The sequence below is a fragment of the Coregonus clupeaformis genome, chromosome 37, assembly GCF_020615455.1.
Source record: "Coregonus clupeaformis isolate EN_2021a chromosome 37, ASM2061545v1, whole genome shotgun sequence".
Classification (NCBI taxonomy): Eukaryota; Metazoa; Chordata; class Actinopteri; order Salmoniformes; family Salmonidae; genus Coregonus; species Coregonus clupeaformis.
Window position 1 is genome coordinate 2,127,099 of NC_059228.1, and position 20,297 is coordinate 2,147,395.

Below are 20,297 nucleotides of genomic sequence, written 5' to 3' on the forward strand. Positions count from 1 at the left end.
TTTTGCATATTTTTTTTGTCAATGTTTTGAAGTTGTCATTAAATTCTCATATATGCTTCAGAACCAAAAAGTATTGATTGTTGACCAGTCATCAGCATTGGCTCTCAAAGGCCGGCGTGCCGTGCATATCCAGATTAGAGACCAGAAAGAACTAGACCTACATTTATCATTCATATAAAATATCATTTAGCAAATCTACTAACTGACTCATCTTTGGCGACCTGGAGCCTCATTTATAAGTAAATGTGCCATTTCTGAAAAGACTGCACGCATAAAAAAATATTGAGATTTATAAACTTGGTACACGCCATACATACGCATGTTTCCCGTTTTAATCAGACCCGTCCTGAAACTGTGTGCGTGAACGAGCATTATAACTCCACCTGAAAAACACCCATCATTCACCTTTTATGGTGACAATAGTGCCCCTATTCGCTGTATACTTTGGAAGTATTGGAATTAGGCCGAGACAGTTTCTAAAGGAAATAGCAATGGTGAACTTGATCAAATGTCTTTGGAGGTGATGGCAGAATGTTAAAGTTTTGCAGTGACATTTGCTTTAGGCTTTCTGGCAGACTCGCAATAACATCTGCTAAACACGTAAATGTGACAAATAAAATTTGATATGATTTGTGCCCCATTGTCCGTGTCGATTATTGTCCCATGTCCATTGGTCTCGTGAGTACCGTGTATTGTGCTCTGGTTGTTTAAGGGTCTCGTCCTGTGTATTGTGTAGAAGTTACACCTCGCTCTTTGTTTGGGTTACATTCCTTTTGTATATATATATATATAGTATGTGTTTGTGTTGGATGGAGTAATAAAACCCCTAATATGTATTCCTGCGCCTGTCTTCTAATCATTATACAACGTGACAATTGCGGAAAGACAAAAACAATTGCAAATTGCTGTGGACCTGTAAACAGTTCCTTTGATCTTTGTTAGGTCCTAATGTTTTGCATTTACTTTTTCTCGAACCTATGCTGCACTGCACGCAAATTCTGAAACATTGCCTACTTGAAACAAGTTATTTTTTTTCATTTCACTTCACCAATTTCGACTATTTTGTGTATGTCCATTACATGAAATCCAAATAAAAATACATTTGAATTACAGGTTGTAATGCAACAAAATAGGAAAAATGCCAAGGAGGATGAATACTTTTGCAAGGCACTGTAATAGGGCCAATTAAATGAGAGATGCAGGCATGGTAATTTGTTGTAGGATACTTGGGGAATATAAACCCATCATGGCCAGAAAAGGTGAGGAATTTATTCTGCAATGGTTATAAAAATACGTATTATGTTTAGAAATGAAAGATTGTCTACTCGAGAAATATGAAATTACAGTATTCAGATGTACAGAGGTAGCCTACAATCGTCTGTTCTACTACACTGTTAAAATGAAGTGTGTTGTAACACCAAAACTAGTGCCACCAACTTGGAGATGAAACCTTAACTTTGCTGGAGTATTGAAACATCATCCTGAGATATTTTGAAACATTACATGGTGTGTTGTAACACCACTTAATCAAGTGTTGTGCAACACCTTGCCAGGGACTGGGAGCACTAACAGAAAAGATTAAAAACACTATGTTGGTGTTTCGAGTCCTGTTTAGTGCAGAAATAGATACCTTCTCTTTTGGTGTTGTTTCCTTTCTCTGAAGCTTCTAAACACCATTATGATGTTTTGAATCCTGTCTAGTGCAGAATTACATCGCTTTTTCTGAAGTGTGTTGATGTTTAAAAACAAATTCTGTATTTGATCATTTGACATTTTATACCATATTGGCAGGCATTGTCAAGCACAGTGTTCAAACCACCAGCACTAACTGGAGGTTGAACTGCAAGAAATTAGAATTCTGCACTTGCCTCTTCCACCGACAATCATGAACATGGGAATGGGTGCTGTCCTCATTGAATGTCAATTTCCTGACAGTTTTGATATCTATTCATCATGATCGATTACATTATACTTTTATTTCTTCAAACATGCAAACAACATTGTGTGAAAGAATCATAAACTATAAAAAAAAAATGTATTACCCACAATCCTCTAAAAACAGAGTCACGTGGCAAGATAGAAAATGCAAGGTGATTAAAACCGAATACTTCCATTGAGTTCAATCACTCAGTTTTCTCTCTCGCTGGTTATCCTCATGAAATATACTTACATTTTAGCAACATATTAAGTTGGAATTACATTATTACATTATTTTGGTAAAATGAAATGAACAAATCATTGAAACGATTTGCATGATTTAAAATATATATTTTGGGGAGATGACACATTATTGAGACAGTTGTGAAATGACAGAGGGGATACAGATAGGTAGGAGAAACAGATTGAAGGGTTGGAGCGGGGAATATAACCCCGGTCTTCGGTGGGGAGAGGGGTGACGTGTCTAAACCGGAAGTGTTACCGCTAGACAACAGACAAGCACACCTGATTCAACTTGTCAACTAATCATCAAGGCCTCAATGAGTTGAATGAGGCGTGTTTGTCCAGGGCTATAATGAAAATGTGTATTGTTGGGGGTACTCGAGGACCAGGGTTGGGAAGCACTGATCTAGGAGATATATATATTTTTTATATATATTTAACCCCTTATTTTTGTTTGCACAAAACTACCTCTATACTTCCATTCATTTATATGGGTTACCTTTAGACGAGTCCCGTGACACTTGTGGATGTTGTAGAGCAAAACGGAGAAGAGTCTCCCCTTTCTATAGAGTGATCATAGTAGTTCGTAGGCCAAACCGTTTGAATGCTACAGACATTTTCGTGAGAAGACCGATTTTCGGGATGTCTCCTGGTCTGGCAAATGGCTCTGCCACTTTCCACCGCAGATGCGGAAGGGGACATAGGCAGATGCAGTGGATTGAGACTTAACCTATACAAAAAACAAATATCTCTATTTTAAACTGACAGATTTTGCTGGGGATTTTTGTATTATGTTACTTAGATTGACGCACGGGTGAATCAATAGACTCTTAAGGATGAACCTGTTATTTGTAATGAACAAACATGACCATCTTATCCCCCATTTGCACAAGATACTAGGCTACTTGCCTGCTTGCAGTGCAATACTTCCACCACTAGAAACTGTGCGTATGCATGGTCTAAAATTTGCAGGAAGGTGAGCACATTCTCACGTCAAGTTCAGTTTTTATAAATGACAACTTTTGCGTGAAAACTGGCACATGCATGTTTAGGGATATATTTTGTGCATATGCATGGTTTATAAATGTTGATTGATCATTTTAATATTTCAGATAGGGGTAGTTTGGGTGTGTAAAGATAAGCATCTGTAACATCACACTACCTTCAATATTGTGGGATGAAGATATAACATATTCTGGCAAATTTATTACGATATTTGTGAGGAAGAACAGGGGTACCCGGCTGGCAATGAATTTGATCAACCAGGAAATGGTGGAGCGATTTCTGCGTAGTGCATCTTTAATTTTCAGTTAACTGCTTGCAAGCCTTGCTAATTAGCTGATTGCACACCTGTGGCATCCTGACTGAAGCTCTTCAGTTTGTTTAAATTGAGGATGTTGTTCAGTGTCTGAGGGGGACTGCTGTTATGTCTGCAAGTTTTTAATAAAAATAAGCTATTTCTTACGATATCAACATCTCCGTCTCATCAATGTGCGAGGGCATCGGCCAGTTATCTCAGTGTTGGTCATTGTTAATAAGTGCAGCATTTATTCCAGTTCAAAATAGTTTTGCTAAATACTTTACTCATCACCTACTGGGCACACACTGGTTGAATCAACGTTGTTTCCTCATAATTTCAATTAAATTGAATTGAACCAACGTAGAATAGACGTTGAATTGAAGTCTGTGCCCAGTGGGCATATAATACTGCTTTCCCCTCTGTGTCACGCTCTGGCTCCGGGACTTTGTGTGTTGAGCCAGGGTGTGTTCGTTTCGTGGTGTTTTGTTTGGTTGGGTGGTTCTATGTGTTGTATTTCTTTGTTGGGTTCAATGACTCCCAATCGGAGGTAACGAGTGTCAGCTGTCGGCTCGTTATCTCTGATTGGGAGCCATATTTATCTGTATGTTTTCCTGTGGGTGTTGTGGGTTTTTGTTCCATGTTCTGTCAGTGTCACAGAGGACTTCACGTATCGTCATTTGTTTTGTTGTTTCGTGGTTGCTTTAATTTAATAAAGTCAACATGTTCGCTCAACACGCTGCGCCTTGGTCCGCTTCCTTAGACGATCGTGACAGAAAAACCCACCATAAGAGGACCAAGCAGCGTGTCAAGCGGCAACAGGACCCAGCTCCAAAGGATTCCTGGACATGGGAGGAGATTTTGGACGGAAAAGGGTCCTGGACTTGGGAGGAGATCCTGGATGGGATGGATCGCCGTCCATGGAGCGAAACAGTGGAGAGGCGACGGAGAGAGGAGCAACGGCGTCGGCAGGGCCATCGTCGGAGGGACGAGAGGCAACCCCAAAACGTTTTTTGGGGGGGGCACATGGCTTGGGCGGCTGGGCAGCAGGAGGCTGCCACAGGGAGACGTGGAGAGAAGGCTATCGGATTACGGGAGCCATTGGCGAGTAGAGGAAGGGAAGTTGTTGCGGCACGGCGTGAGAGACTGATGTGTGTTACCAGTCCGGTCCGGCCCGTTCCTGATCCCCAGTTAAAGCCAGTGGTGTGTGTTCCCAGTACGGACCGGCCTGTTCCTACTCCACGCATCAAGCCCACGGTGTGCGTCGCCAGTCCAGCCCGGCCTGTTCCTGCTCCACGCACAGAACCTACGGTGTGCGTCGCCAGCCCAGCCCGGCCTGTTCCTGCTCCACGCACAGAACCTACGGTGTGCGTCGCCAGCCCAGCCCGGCCTGTTCCTGCTCCACGCACAGAACCTACGGTGTGCGTCGCCAGCCCAGCCCGGCCTGTTCCTGCTCCACGCACAGAACCTACGGTGTGCATCGCCAGCCCAGCCCGGCCTGTTCCTGCCACTCGCACCAAACCTACGGTGCGCGTCGCCAGCCCGACCTGGCCTGTTCCTGCCACTCGCACCAAACCTACGGTGCGCGTCGCCAGCCCGGTCCGGCCTGTTCCTGCCACCCGCACCAAGTCTACGGTGCGCGTCGCCAGCCCGACCCGGCCTGTTCCTGCCACTCGCACCAAACCTACGGTGCGCGTCGCCAGCCCGGTCCGGCCTGTTCCTTCTCCCCGCACTAGCCCTGAGATGCGTGTCCTCAGCCCGGTACCTCCAGTTCCGGCACCACGCACCAGGCCTACGGTGCGCCTCAGACGGCCAGAGTCTGCCGTCTGCCCAACGGCGCCTGAACTGCCCGTCTGCCCAACGGCGCTTGAACTGCCCGTCTGCCCAACGGCGCCTGAACTGCCTGTCTGCCCAACGCCGTCTGAACTGTCCGTCTGCCAAGCGCTCCATGAACTGCCCGGCTGTACGGAGCCTGCAAAGCCGCCCGTCTGCCATGAGCCTTCAGAGCCGTCCGCCAGACCGGAGCCGCTAGAGCCTTCTGCCAGACAGGATCAGCCAGAGCCTTCCGCCAGACAGGATCAGCCAGAGCCTTCCGCCAGACAGGATCAGCCAGAGCCTTCCGCCAGCCATGAGCAGCCAGATCCGTCAGCCGGCCATGAGCCGCCAGATCCGTCAGCCAGCCATGAGCAGCCAGATCCGTCGGCCAGCCATGAGCAGCCAGATCCGTCGGCCAGCCATGAGCAGCCAGATCCGTCAGCCAGCCATGAGCAGCCAGATCCGTCAGCCAGCCATGAGCAGCCAGATCCTTCAGCCAGCCATGAGCAGCCAGATCCGTCGGCCAGCCACGAGCAGCCAGATCCGTCGGCCAGCCATGAGCAGCCAGATCCGTCAGCCAGCCATGAGCAGCCAGATCCGTCAGCCAGCCATGAGCAGCCAGATCCTTCAGCCAGCCATGAGCCGTCCAGCCAGGATCCGCCAGAGCCAGCCAGCCAGGATCCGCCATTGAGTCCAGTGCTGCCCCTTATCCTGGTGCTGCCCCTTAGTCCGGTACTGCCCCTTAGTCCGGTGCTGCCCCTTAGTCTGGTGCTGCCCCTTAGTCCGGTGCTGCCCCTTAGTCCGGTGCTGCCCCTTAGTCCGGTGCTGCCTCTTAGTCCGGTGCTGCCCCTTAATCCGGTGGGGGTCAGTTGGAGGAGGCTACGAAAGCGGGTAGTGACTATGGTGGGGTGGGGACCACGACCAGAGCCAGAACCACCGCCGAAGAGGTATGCCCGCCCAGCCCTCCCTTGTTTAGCCCGTATTGAGGCGCGGTCGCAGTCCGCGCCTTTAGGGGGGGGTACTGTCACGCTCTGGCTCCGGGACTGTGTTGTTTGAGCCAGGGTGTATTCATTTGGGTGTGTTGGGTATAGGGTGTGTTCATTTGTTGTGTTTGGTTTTGGTTTTGTTTCCGTGTTTGGTCAGTGACTCCCAATCGGAGGTAACGAGTGTCAGCTGTCGGCTCGTTATCTCTGATTGGGAGCCATATTTATCTGTATGTTTTCCTTTGGGTGTTGTGGGTTTTTGTTCCAGGTTCAGTATTTTGTCACTGTTGGACTTCACTATCGTCTTTTGTTTTGTAGTTACGTGCTTTCTTTATTAAAGTCATCATGTTCACTCAACGCGCTGCGTATTGGTCTGCTCCCTTTATAGACGATCGTGACACTCTGCTTGTAAAAATTGTTCAACGAGTCTGTGACCGTGGTTGCGTGATTTTGTTTTGGGGGGTGGCTTTTTTTGTTTGAGCACATGCCTTCTAAAAGGTCTGTGCACGGGCCTGCTCTTTAAGGTCATCCATCTGAGCATGTCCCTGAAATTAGGAAACATTTTCTGGAAATTAAATACTATTCTCTCCTTCATGATGTTATGAGCAGTAACATCCTTGGTCTTTGCAAGGATCTACAAATACAAAACTACAAAGCCTCAGGCTCATATCCTAAAATACACACATAAACACACAAACACACAAACGCAAGCATGTAGGGACGCACACATGCACTATCTTTCTAGGAACTCTTATGGGCAATAAACATAATTATTTCAGTTACCAACTCCACTTGGTAATTTCATTAGAGCTGAAATGTCAATGACTTCCATCTTCTAGACTCTTCCTTTCATACAAGCAGAACTCATTTTAATGATAGTCATGCTTGTAATCATTAGACCCACATCCTTGTTTTCTCTCTATCCCTGAAAATGAGTTTGAAATTTCCCCTTAATCACAAAGACATCCTGAAAGATGTGACTTTTCCAATGAACCCTCAAACTTTTGCGTCACAAGCAGCGTGTTACAGAATCCCCATGCCGAGGGCGCTGTGGAACTAATTTCCAACATATGTGTTGTTGTTTATGTCTGGCTGGCGCCACATATTCTAGCTCTCCCCTCACATGAGAGAGATCGATCACCTCCAGCTCGTGGCTTCAGCCAATCAGACTGTCCCAATGCACCCCACTCTCTGCCTATGCACTGATCATGCATCCTCTGATTGGTCAGATGCTCCTAGGTAGCATAGCACTGGCCTATCGGGTCCGTTGCATGCTCTCTCAAACATATAAGTATTAGCCGGGCCTGAACCGTGTTTTCTCGTCTGAAAACGTGGGTGGACATGTGTGCATGGGATGTGTAAACAAAGTAAGTTGTTGTCGATGTTGTTGTCATTGCAGTATGTGCTAGAGTAGCAGTTTTTTCTATGTAGTTCTCATTCCTGTTATTATTATGTTACTACTGATATTGTCTGCAATGATTATTCACTGTTTACTACTTCCTATTTCCTATAGATTTAAATACAGTCCTTGCTCTTGTGTGTTGCTGTTCAATAGCCTACTACAATTGTTCTTACTGTCCTATTGCCATGCTAGTGTAGTGTATTAAGATTATGACTTTGTTAATGTTTTTTACGTGGAACCTGAGGGGATGTTTATTTTAGTGTCAGAGGGAATGTTTTAGAGTGACGCCACATACAACAGACAGGAAGTGTGTGTTGTAGACAGGGGATTGGACAGTAGAGGGAGCCACCCATATCTTGGGAAGATTATATATACTGGGTAAAAGCGAAGAAGAGGTTAGAACAGACAGATTATCTTTGGACACTGTTCTCCAGCCCTGCAGGGTCTGTAAACCTATGCTGACATCTTGTGATATAAATAAAACTTATAATCAAAGTACAGCCTAAGCGGACTCTTTGTTTGACAGCAATAATTACCAGCATTGACGCGATACTACACTAGTCATTCATCTGGTGTTACCATGTACTACATGGTTATAATTAGATCATTATTAGATACAATCCTTGTTGTTCTATCCCATATCACATTCTATCGTACTGCATATTTCCATTCAGGCCAGTGTATTTATCTCCTGTATAGCATATTCATTCTACAGTATCTCTGTTTCTATCCAATACAGAACCATCCCCATGTACAGTATATGCCCATGTTCACCTCCAGTGTGTTTAAATAAAGTTCCTGTGTGTGTTAATTCTTGAGCTGCCCCCATCTAACCGGGGGTGGTGTCAGTGTGTCACAGGTCAGCAAATACGCAGTGACAGCGGCTTACTGTTGTCCCGAAACACATTGAAGAAGGTTAACACCTGTCACAAGCCGGGCTAGAAACTCCGGTCTCAGATGTGGAGAGCTGGGGGTACTACCCCTTAGCCACAGAGGAGGTGTTGTAGGACCCAAATGAAACACCCAAGGCAATACTCCAGGCAAGTAGATTTAATGTTCCAAAACAGGAGGCAAAACCAAACAACTCCACGAGGGGAGAAAAACAAACTAAAGATAACTTAGAACAACTTACTAGGACAGACACGGTGGGACAAAGCAGGAGACACATAGTCAGGACGCAATAACCAAGTGAGAAACAAGGGGAAAACACACAGCTAAAATACACAAGGGGAAACAAGGCACAGGTGACCTGGATCAAGCTAATTAGGACACATGAGGAAGAACTAAGGCAGAGGGGGAACACAGATGACCTCTAGAGGCCCGGAGACAAACAGGAGGCAGGAAGCTGACACACACGAGGAAGAACTAAGGCAGAGGGGGAACACAGATGACCTCTAGAGGCCCGGAGACAAACAGGAGGCAGGAAGCTGACAGGACCCCCTCCTCTAGGAACGACTCCTGACGTTCCTTCCAGAACACCCTGGCCCCAGGGTGCGAAAATCTCGGATCAAACCTGGGTCCAGGATGTCCCTGGCTGGAACCCAGGAGCGCTCCCTCCGGCCCGTAGCCCTCCCAGTCCACCAGATACTGCAGAGAGTTCTGGACCCTCCGGGAGTCCAGTATCCGGCGGACTGTGTAGGCTGGCTGGCCGTCAATGATCCTGGGAGGTGGCGGGGGTCTGCGTGGGGGGGCAAAGGGAGAAGACAAGACAGGTTTAAGGAGTGAAACATGGAAAGTGGGGTTAACTCTAAGGGAGCGAGGGAGAACCAAACGATACGACACAGGGTTAACCTTTCTAGCAATGCGGAAAGGCCCGATGTATCTCTGGGAAAGCTTCCTGGATTCGACCCGGAGGGGCAGGTTCTTAGTGGCCAACCAAACTCTCTGACCAGCTCGGAAACTAGGGGACCGTCCGGCGGTGGCGATTAGCCTGACTTTGGTATCTCTGGGAGGTCCGAAGGAGGGCACGCCTGGCCTTCTTCCAGGTCCGCCTACAGCGTTGGACAAAGCGCTGGGCCGAGGGAACACCAACTTGCGCCTCCTCCTCTGGAAACAATGGAGGGTTGTAACCGAACTGGCATTCGAAGGGGGACAATCCGGTGGCTGAGGACTGGAGGGTGTTGTGGGCATATTCAGCCCAAATGATATAGGTGGCCCAAGACGTGGGATTACTGGCCGCCATACACCGCAGGGTGGTCTCCAGATCCTGATTAATCCGTTCCGTTTGGCCATTAGACTCTGGATGGAACCCCGACGATAGGCTGGCTGTGGCCCCAACAAGCCTGCAGAAGGCCCCCCAAAACCGGGACAAGAATTGGGGACCTCGGTCAGAGACCACGTCCAGGGGAATACCAAATATCCGGAAGACATTGTTCATGAGGAGCTCAGCAGTCTCCTTAGCCGAGGGCAGCTTGGGCAGGGGAATAAACCGGGCAGCCTTAGAGAACCGGTCTACCACCACTAGGATGACGGTGTTGCCCTGGGATAGAGGAAGTCCCGTAACAAAGTCCAGAGAAAGGTGTGACCATGGCCTTCGAGGAACAGGTAAGGGATGGAGCAGTCCCTGGGGTCGCTGGCGTGTCGACTTTCCCTGGTTGCACACAGGGCAGGCCTCAACATAGACCTGCACGTCCTTCTTGATGGACGGCCACCAAAACCGCCGTCGGAGGAACTCCAGTGTGCGAGCACTGCCTGGATGGCATGTCAAGGGCGACTCATGACCCCACTGCAAGACGCGGCCCCGAACAGAGAGAGGAACGTACAGGCGACCGGCAGGACCACCGCCTGGATCGGGCTCCTGGACAAGAGCTTCTCGTACCCCTCTTTCTAGTTCCCACTGAAGAGGTGCGACGATCCTAGACCTCGGAATAATCGATGCCAAGGGCTTCTCTTGTAACTCGGGGAGAATAGACTCGAGACAGAGCATCCGGCTTGACGTTCTTGGTGCCAGGTCGGTAAGTCAGGAGGAACTGGAATCGATTAAAGAAAAGGGACCATCGTGCTTGCCGAGGGTTCATCCGCTTAGCCTGTTGGAGATATTCCAGGTTCTTGTGGTCTGTGAGAACCTGGAAAGGGTGCTGAGCCCCCTCAAGCCAATGGCGCCACTCTTCCAATGCCAGTTTTACCGCAAGCAACTCTAGATCCCCCACGTGGTAGTTGCGCTCGGCCTCAGACAGGCGGCGAGACATGAAGGCACAAGGGTGTAATCTCCCATCCGCACCCCTCTGTGACAGGACGGCTCCCACCCCCACCTCTGAGGCGTCCACCTCCCACCACAAAAGGTCTCTCTGGGTCAGGGGTCACCAGAATCGGAGCAGACGTGAAGCGGCGCTTGAGATCCTCGAAGGCCCCTGCTGCTTCCGGACCCCAGTGAATCTTGGTCCCTCCTCCCTTGGTAAGCGTCGTCAAGGGGGCTACCACCGAGCTGAAATTCTTAATGAACTTCCGATAGAAGTTAGAAAAGCCAATGAACCGTTGAACCTCCTTGACCGTGGCAGGTGTGGGCCAATCGTGGACCGCCTTGACCTTCTTGGGATCCATCTCTAGGTGCCCGGGAGTGACAATAAACCCGAGAAACTGAGTCTGAGAAACATGAAATTCACACTTCTCAGGCTTAACGTAGAGGTGATTGTCAAGGAGCCTCTGGAGAACCCTGCTAACATGCCCCTCATGCTCCTTCAGTGACCTCGCGAAGATGAGGATATCGTCCAGGTACACGAAGACGAACAGATTAAGCATATCCCGGAGAACATCATTAATCAGGGCTTGGAATACTGCGGGGGCATTGGTGAGCCCGAACGGCATCACCCGATATTCATAGTGCCCCGTGGGCGTGTTGAAACGCCGTCTTCCATTCGTCTCCTTGCCGGATCCGCACGAGATGGTAAGCATTGCGGAGATCCAGCTTAGTAAAAATGGAAGCCCCTTGAAGCAGCTCAAAAGCAGTGGCCATGAGAGGAAGGGGGTATCGATTCCGAACCGTGATCTTGTTGAGTCCCCGGTAATCAATACAAGGCCTAAGACCCCCGTCTTTCTTTTCAACAAAAAAGAAGCCCGCCCCAGCCGGGGAAGTAGAGGCATAGATGAGGCCGGCTGCCAAGGACTCCTTAATGTAGGTGTCCATAGCTGCGTGCTCGGGGAGGACAAGGAAAGATCCGACCTCTAGGAGGGCAGCACCCAGGGAGTAGATCAATGGCACAGTCATACGTGCGATGAGGCGGTAAGGAAGTAGCCCGGGCCTTGCTGAACACTGCCTTGAACCGATGGTAAACACTGGGGACTCGGGAGACGTCAACAGACTCTTGAAACTGGGTACTAGGGGCTGAGGGACTCTGTAGCATGCAGGTGAGTTGGCAGGCGGGACCCCAGCTTAGAATGGTGCCCGTAGGGCCAGTCGATCTGGGGATTATGTCTGCATAGCCAAGGGTGACCCAGGATAATAGGATACTCGGGAGAGTCAATGAGATAGAAGGTCTCCTCCTGCTGGTGTTGAGAGATGGTAAGTCGCAGGGACTGAGTCGCCTCGGTAACCTTTCCTGGTTCCAGAGGTCTGCCATCTAAGGCTGTAACTGCCTGGGGTTGAGGAAGTAGTTGGGTAGGGATCTTAAGTTCCTTAGCCAAGGTTACATCCAGGAAATCACCTGCGGCACCGGAATCGATCATAGCCTGGACCCGATGCTGGTGGCCATACCAGGACAGAGTGGCTGGAATAGCCAGGACAGCGTTAGTAGGAGGCGCTCTAACTCTCCCCATCACAGCCCTCCTGTAGCTGGGCGGGGACAGGCGTTTCCCAGCTCGGGGCAAGCGGAGCGAAGTGGCCGGCAACCCCGCAGTAGAGGCACCGACGTTCCCTCATGCGACGTTCCCTTTCGTTGGGAGAAAGCCTGGAACGGCCTAACTGCATGCTCTCCGGGGAATCCTGGAGCAGTTCAGGAGCCGGGGAAGCTCTGAATGACGGAGTCCAAACAGGAGAAACAGAGCTGCTCAGAGGAACTTGGGAATGAGACACCTGACGGCGAGCCGTTCTCCGCTCGCTTAGACGATTGTCCAGGCGGATGGCCAAGGCTATGAGGGACTCGAGATCACCAGCTGGTTCTCGGGTGGCTAACTCATCTTGAAGGGGCTCAGATAACCCTCCCTGAAAGCAGACCCTCAGCGCTTCATCATTCCATCCGCTCCTTGCTGCTATGGTCCGGAAATCAATGGCAAAATCTGCCGTGCTTCGGGGCCCCTGACGGAGAGACAGTAGGCGCTGGAAAGAAGCCTCATGTCGAGTGATCACCGCCAACAGGTCCGGGGAACTGAGTGTTTCTGGGTCCATGATTGACTTGGTTATTCTGTCACAAGCCGGGCTAGAAACTCCGGTCTCAGATGTGGAGAGCTGGGGGTACTACCCCTTAGCCACAGAGGAGGTGTTGTAGGACCCAAATGAAACACCCAAGGCAATACTCCAGGCAAGTAGATTTAATGTTCCAAAACAGGAGGCAAAACCAAACAACTCCACGAGGGGAGAAAAACAAACTAAAGATAACTTAGAACAACTTACTAGGACAGACACGGTGGGACAAAGCAGGAGACACATAGTCAGGACGCAATAACCAAGTGAGAAACAAGGGGAAAACACACAGCTAAAATACACAAGGGGAAACAAGGCACAGGTGACCTGGATCAAGCTAATTAGGACACATGAGGAAGAACTAAGGCAGAGGGGAACACAGATGACCTCTAGAGGCCCGGAGACAAACAGGAGGCAGGAAGCTGACAAACACCATAACGTCTGTGTAACTTCCTTCCATGCCTTCTATAAAAAGCAAGGAAAATTATATTTAAAAACTAAAAAGGAACTCTCCAAATAGTTATTTTATTGTCATGACAAAATTACACATTTGTATTGACAAAGCACCGATACGCACTCTTTGTTTCTCCCTCTATTGCTTTTGTGTTGCACCCAGACAGGGTCGTGTCTATCCTGTATCTAATCCATAGTCATCCCTCATCCCAGAAGTTAAAGAGTCCTACTCAGTCTGTCCTCTCAAAGACCCACTAAGATCTCCTCGGTGAGGTTATAATTTCCAGAGAACGATAGTGATTTTGATACAGATTGCTGAACTGATGCGATAAATTTGATTCTAAAGAATGAAATGGTCCAATTATCTCTATCTCAAGGGAAATTCGATGTGCTGTGAACATCAATGTGCTGCACATCTTACAAATCAAATACAACACACATGTTTGCATCCACTGCAGATCCTGAAGGCAAACCAGGATTAATGAATTGGGGCCGAAAGTAATTAACACTTTTTGAAGCAGAAATATTTACCTGGTATCTGCGATGGCCCAAGTCTCCTATGGAGTGACAGCCACTGAACACCAAACAGAACTCTCCCTTTAGTGCAAGAGACTCCAGAGCACAATAAAGAACCTTGTCGGTGGCAGCTCATTTAGCACTTTTTGGATTAAAACTATTCACGGTAGATGCCACACTGCACACTCGCAATAGAAAGCCAGGAAATCGCCTTAGTGGACCTCTTTGGGAAATTATTAAGAGTTTCTGTAATCGACAGCAATGTCAGCGATACGTAAGTGTGTTGTTGTATGTCTTTATATTGTGTTTTCTTCACAGGCAATTTCATTTCTCACTCCTTTGGCTGTGATATTCGTGGTGAAGATCATTCGGCGGACAGATAAGACAGAAGTCAAGGAAGCGTGTCTAGGTATGTATGTTTTGGACCCTTAAATTGACTCATCATTTTCTTGGAACTGTCGTTATCATTATTTACACACTGCAGACATGCTGTGAGTATGATTCCATAAGTGGTTATAATGCAGGCCATACCACGTCTCACATCCTGTGGGAGGAATAGTAGTTGCTAAGATTAAGTCTACTGGGGATCCGTATAGTACGTTTTATTACATCATCCTCATTTTGTTCTTCATATTCACCATGTTTTCACCGTTATCCTGAATCTGTGTTTTATGATGACGGTTTTTTGCTCACACTGTAAACGAACTACAACTTATGAAGGCTTTATATAGCATACATAAAGTCATCAGAAGTACGACATAAATGCTTCACACGTCATCTACAAGCTTATGTCATACTATGTATAAATGGTGTATAAAGTGTGACATAACAGTGATGTTTTCTAATGGGGACTTTATGTGAAAGAAATATGGTAGGCTGCTTGTGTTGTGATAACTGGTCTAATGTGTGGGAATGAAGCCAGTGAGTTGATATGTCCATTTTATGGGGTGCTAAGCTGACATATGCAATTGTTTTAAGATGGTAATACTATGGTCATTTAGCAATTTGATTTGGAATTTTAGGACCCCTTTAGATATCACAAAAAAATTAAAATAATGATTTGATAAAATATCGATTTTTGCCTTTACTACTAAAGCCCATAGAAATGCATAACATATTCATAAATCGCATAAAGGACAGTCAAAAAAATGAATCATAAGAAACAAGGTTTTGAAGTTTCTGTCCTGAATCTAGGAGATATAAAAAAAACTCTGGAAATAAATAAATAAATATATACAGTGGGGCAAAAAAGTATTTAGTCAGCCACCAATTGTGCAAGTTCTCCCACTTAAAAAGATGAGAGAGGCCTGTAATTTTCATCATAGGTACACGTCAACTATGACAGACAAATTGAGAAAAAAAAAATCCAGAAAATCCCATTGTAGGATTTTTAATGAATTTATTTGCAAATTATGGTGGAAAATAAGTATTTGGTCACCTACAAACAAGCAAGATTTCTGGCTCTCACAGACCTGTAACTTCTTCTTTAAGAGGCTCCTCTGTCCTCCACTCGTTACCTGTATTAATGGCACCTGTTTGAACTTGTTATCAGTATAAAAGACACCTGTCCACAACCTCAAACAGTCACACTCCAAACTTCACAATGGCCAAGACCAAAGAGCTGTCAAAGGACACCAAAAACAAAATTGTAGACCTGCACCAGGCTGGGAAGACTGAATCTGCAACAGGTAAGCAGCTTGGTTTGAAGAAATCAACTGTGGGAGCAATTATTAGGAAATGGAAGACATACAAGACCACTGATAATCTCCCTCGATCTGGGGCTCCATGCAAGATCTCACCCCGTGGGGTCAAAATGATCACAAGAACGGTGAGCAAAAATCCCAGAACCACACGGGGGACCTAGTGAATGACCTGCTGAGAGCTGGGACCAAAGTAACAAAGCCAACCATCAGTAACACACTACGCCGCCAGGGACTCAAATCCTGCAGTGCGAGACGTGTCCCCCCTGCTTAAGCCAGTACATGTCCAGGCCCGTCTGAAGTGCATTTGGATGATCCAGAAGAGGATTGGGAGAATGTCATATGGTCAGATGAAACCAAAATATAACTTTTTGGTAAAAACTCAACTCGTCATGTTTGGAGGACAAAGAATGCTGAGTTGCAGCCAAAGAACACCATACCTACTGTGAAGCATGGGGTTGGAAACATCATGCTTTGGGGCTGTTTTTCTGCAAAGGGACCAGGACGACTGATCCGTGTAAAGGAAAGAATGAATGGGGCCATGTATCGTGAGATTTTGAGTGAAACCCTCCTTCCATCAGCAAGGGCATTGAAGATGAAACGTGGCTGGGTCTTTCAACATGACAATGATCCCAAACACACCGCCCGGGCAACGAAGGAGTGGCTTCGTAAGAAGCATTTCAAGGTCCTGGAGTGGCCTAGCCAGTCTCCAGATCTCAAGCCCATAGAAAATCTTTGGAGGGAGTTGAAAGTCTGTGTTGCCCAGCGACAGCCCCAAAACATCACTGCTCTAGAGGAGATCTGCATGGAGGAATGGGCCAAAATACCAGCAACAGTGTGTGAAAACCTTGTGAAGACTTACAGAAAACGTTTGACCTGTGTCATTGCCAACAAAGGGTATATAACAAAGTATTGAGAAACTTTTGTTATTGACCAAATACTTATTTTCCACCATCATATGCCAATAAATTCATTAAAAATCCTACAATGTGATTTTCTGGAATTTTTTTCTAATTTTGTCTGTCATAGTTGACGTGTACCTATGATGAAAATTACAGGCCTCTCTCATCTTTTTAAGTGGGAGAACTTGCACAATTGGTGGCTGACTAAATACTTTTTTTCCCCACTGTATATATACATATATATATATATATATATGTATGTGTGTGTGTGTATATATATATATATATATATATATATATATATATATATATATATATATATATATATATATATATATATATATATTGTGTGTGTATATATGTATGTATGTATGTATATATATATTTATATATAGGTATGTTTTTACAAATATTTAACCTCTTTTTTTGGGTAGGCACAAAACTACCTTCATACAGTACTTCCATTCGTTTTTTTTATCCGGTACCGGTTACCTTCAGACGAATCCCGTGACACTTGTGGGGATCGTAGAGCAAAACGGAAAACACATTGGGTAACACTTTACATTAAGTGTACATTAATTAATATGTAACTAAATAGTAATAAATGTATTTATAACAGTAGTTACATGTAATTACTATGTAAATAATATGTAATTACACTGTAATAAGGGTTTAGCGCTATAGGTTATTACACAAGTGGAACAAGGATATGTAATTACAAATCAGCTTGTCAGAGGTTATTCCGCATGTGTAATTACTCATGATTTATGTATATGTAATTACAAGATGTCTTGTTCCAATTGTAACTAACACGTTCTGTAATTACACTTTTGCGGTCTCCTGTGTAGCACCATGTTAACAATGCATCCTAATATGCAAGCTTGTTACATGTAACTACATAAGTCACTACCACCTAAATAAGCTAGGCTAGCACTCCATCAGCTACTGTAACAATGCACACCCTATCACTACAGCTTCAGCTATCTTATTATCTTATTATTTGGCTGAAAGGATGTACTGAATTAAATGTAAGAGCAATGTATTTACAATGGATATGCATGTAACTATAATGTACCTTCCCAGGAGCAAAAACCTACAGGACGGTAGCTCTCCAGGAACAGTGTTGGGCAGTCCTGCAGTAGGGTAAACCTTTTTATTACAATCATTGGGAAAATACACTTCAATGTAGAATAACTTTTGTTACAGCACCTAAGTGTAATTACAATGTACTTTCAATGCAATTACACATTTCACAGGATATATCAAAATGTCAGTTATTACAATGTTGTTATATAGAAAAGTATCGTAGCTACAATGTTTCTACACAGGAACAAGCAACTTAATGTAAAGTGAAACACATCATGAATTACTCATGTAATTACTATATAGTTACTATGTTGCAACGATGGCAGACTGTATTGGGTCAGTACTTGTAGTTGTGATCAATGGGAATCCATCTCAATCTATGATTCCAATCTTGTTTGTGTGGTTGACTGTCTGGAAATTGTAACCCAGCCTATTCAGAGACCCAACATACGCTCTCCAGCAGTCACTCAGAATGGTGGAACCACTTTGCATATGTCTGATTATAGTGATTAAGGTTTCCTGTGAACGGCCATCTGTTGTGTTTGACTTCCATCATCCCAGACACCCAACCCTATCTTCTTCACATAGGCCCCATCCTTCCACGATTGTACTGAAAGATAGGAACAAGTGCATATCGTTATTTTGTGACAGGGAGTTGGCCAGTGGTTAGTCACGCCTTGGAATGGCGAGGGATCAGTAAATCCATGGGAACTAGCTTAATATCACTTATGACACAAGCTAAGGTCTGATGGGTGAAGTTGTATAATGTTGAAAGAGATGTATTTATCAAATAATTCAGTACATGAAATGGGTAAGCCCTCTATTTTTTACCCATATCAGTATATCTACTGAGGAGTACTTTAAAAGGCAACTGAGTACCATAAATTAAATATATCAACAAATTATCTCTCAGTTCCCAAACCCAGATTATGAATGTTACTACATCAAAGGAAAATGCTATACCCTTCTCTTGTGCGAGAACTATCACAACCAATCTCTGTAGAGAACGTGACCCAATTTGGAAACACTTCGTCCTCTTGAACCTCCTCAGAGCTTTGTTGCAGACCTTCAATAATGAGAGGTAAGACAAATGTTAGTGATATGAGAAGACTTGAGTGTCCCAGGGAAGCATGACCATCAACTTCTATAGTAGGGTCACCGAAATCAAATCTCACTTAGGGTCCCAGCTCGTCTTGAGCTGACACAAAATAACTGAGTTTGAGTTTGTCTGTTGTTGCCATTTGCACTGTAATGCACTGTAAACATTTTAAGATTTGAAAAAACATTCAGCCTATATTCAGTCAGCAAAACAGGCTTTTTAAAATTCAAACAAATTGAGTAAACAAAGTAGTAACTGAAAGATTGATTATCAAAATAGTTGTTAGTTGCAGCTCTGAAAATAGAACTAAAAAAACATCTGTAACAGATTTTACTTCATTTCCCTGAATAGTGTAGGCTCACAAGAATAATAAATTAGGCCTGCCACCATGACAAGTAACCTAATTACCTGTGGGAAACACTGGTTAGGATGCGTGGCAAAGCAAGCTAAATGTTGAAAATCTTGGAGAGCCCCTTTAAGCTGAAATTTAAGTCTGATTATTAAAAACACCCTTTTAAGTGAGCAAAAACTTTCCTCAGAGTCAATATAGGTAAACAAAGCTGGTGGCTTTTTCAGAGACAAAATTGCCCATAATTCTGTGTTGATCGACAACTATAACAATCACAATGCACCTCTCACTTTTTTCAGGCTTTTCGTCATTCTTGTCAGGGTCCTTGAGCTCCGTGCAATGCCATCCTCTATAATATCAACTTGCCTCAAGTGTAGCGCCTGTGCAAATCTGCAATAATGCACCAAAGAAATTAACAAATCAGATCAATAGTATATGACAATAGAAATAGCCACGATTATACCCACGATATGCCCCAGACTCAACCCATTGAGACCCAGCTTTTGGTAACACAACCTTAACTTGCCCTTAAACCACATTCTCTTCAGCCTGGAGAGACCTGCTCGCCATACCTTGCTCCACTTCTGTACTAACCTATGCCAAGGAACACTAACTAATATGTAAATACTTAGCAGAGAGCCCCACACTCACCAGTACCTTGTGTATAGTTGTTATGCTTACTGTTATTGGGGGTTGAAAGAGCATGGACTTTCTGTGGGTGACAGCTATTAACACACAAAGTGGTCAAAATGATGTATTTTCTGACCTTGGCAGGTCTACCACTAGCCCAACTATTTAATCATCAATGAAGCATGCCATCCCAGTGTTAAAACAAAACAAAAAAGTGTTAGGGATTTTTTGGAAGCCCTTTTGGGTAATGCAGCCCCTGATTGTGATCCACTTTCTAAAAATGTCATTATCCATAACTTTCTTAGTGTGTCAAATTCATTAACATACCGATGAAGAAATGTTACCCAGTCCATAAGTGGAACCCAAGAATGGCTAAACATTGAATCCTTCCGGATGGAGCAGGAGGGAGTCTGATGATGCCTCCTCTTGTTTAGACAAATCCTGCAAGGAAACATGTACATTTAATTCAGACACAGGTGTGTGTTTTAGAGACTGAAACTAAGTGATAATTGAAATGGAACGTAGGCTAAGTAATTCTATTCCATTCTACTATGATTATCAATGAACTTT

The 20,297-nt window shown here is 45.3% G+C and overlaps 1 protein-coding gene across 1 annotated transcript in view; it reads left to right on the forward strand.

Annotated features, from left to right (window-relative positions):
• The window catches only part of LOC121553304 (phospholipid phosphatase 4-like), a 154,534-nt gene that overhangs the window by 18,038 nt on the left and 116,199 nt on the right, over positions 1-20,297 (forward strand). Inside the window, exon 3 of the mRNA XM_045211459.1 lies at positions 14,280-14,370. Within this exon, the coding sequence (XP_045067394.1) occupies positions 14,280-14,370 (91 nt within the window). The remainder of the gene's footprint in view (positions 1-14,279; positions 14,371-20,297) is intronic.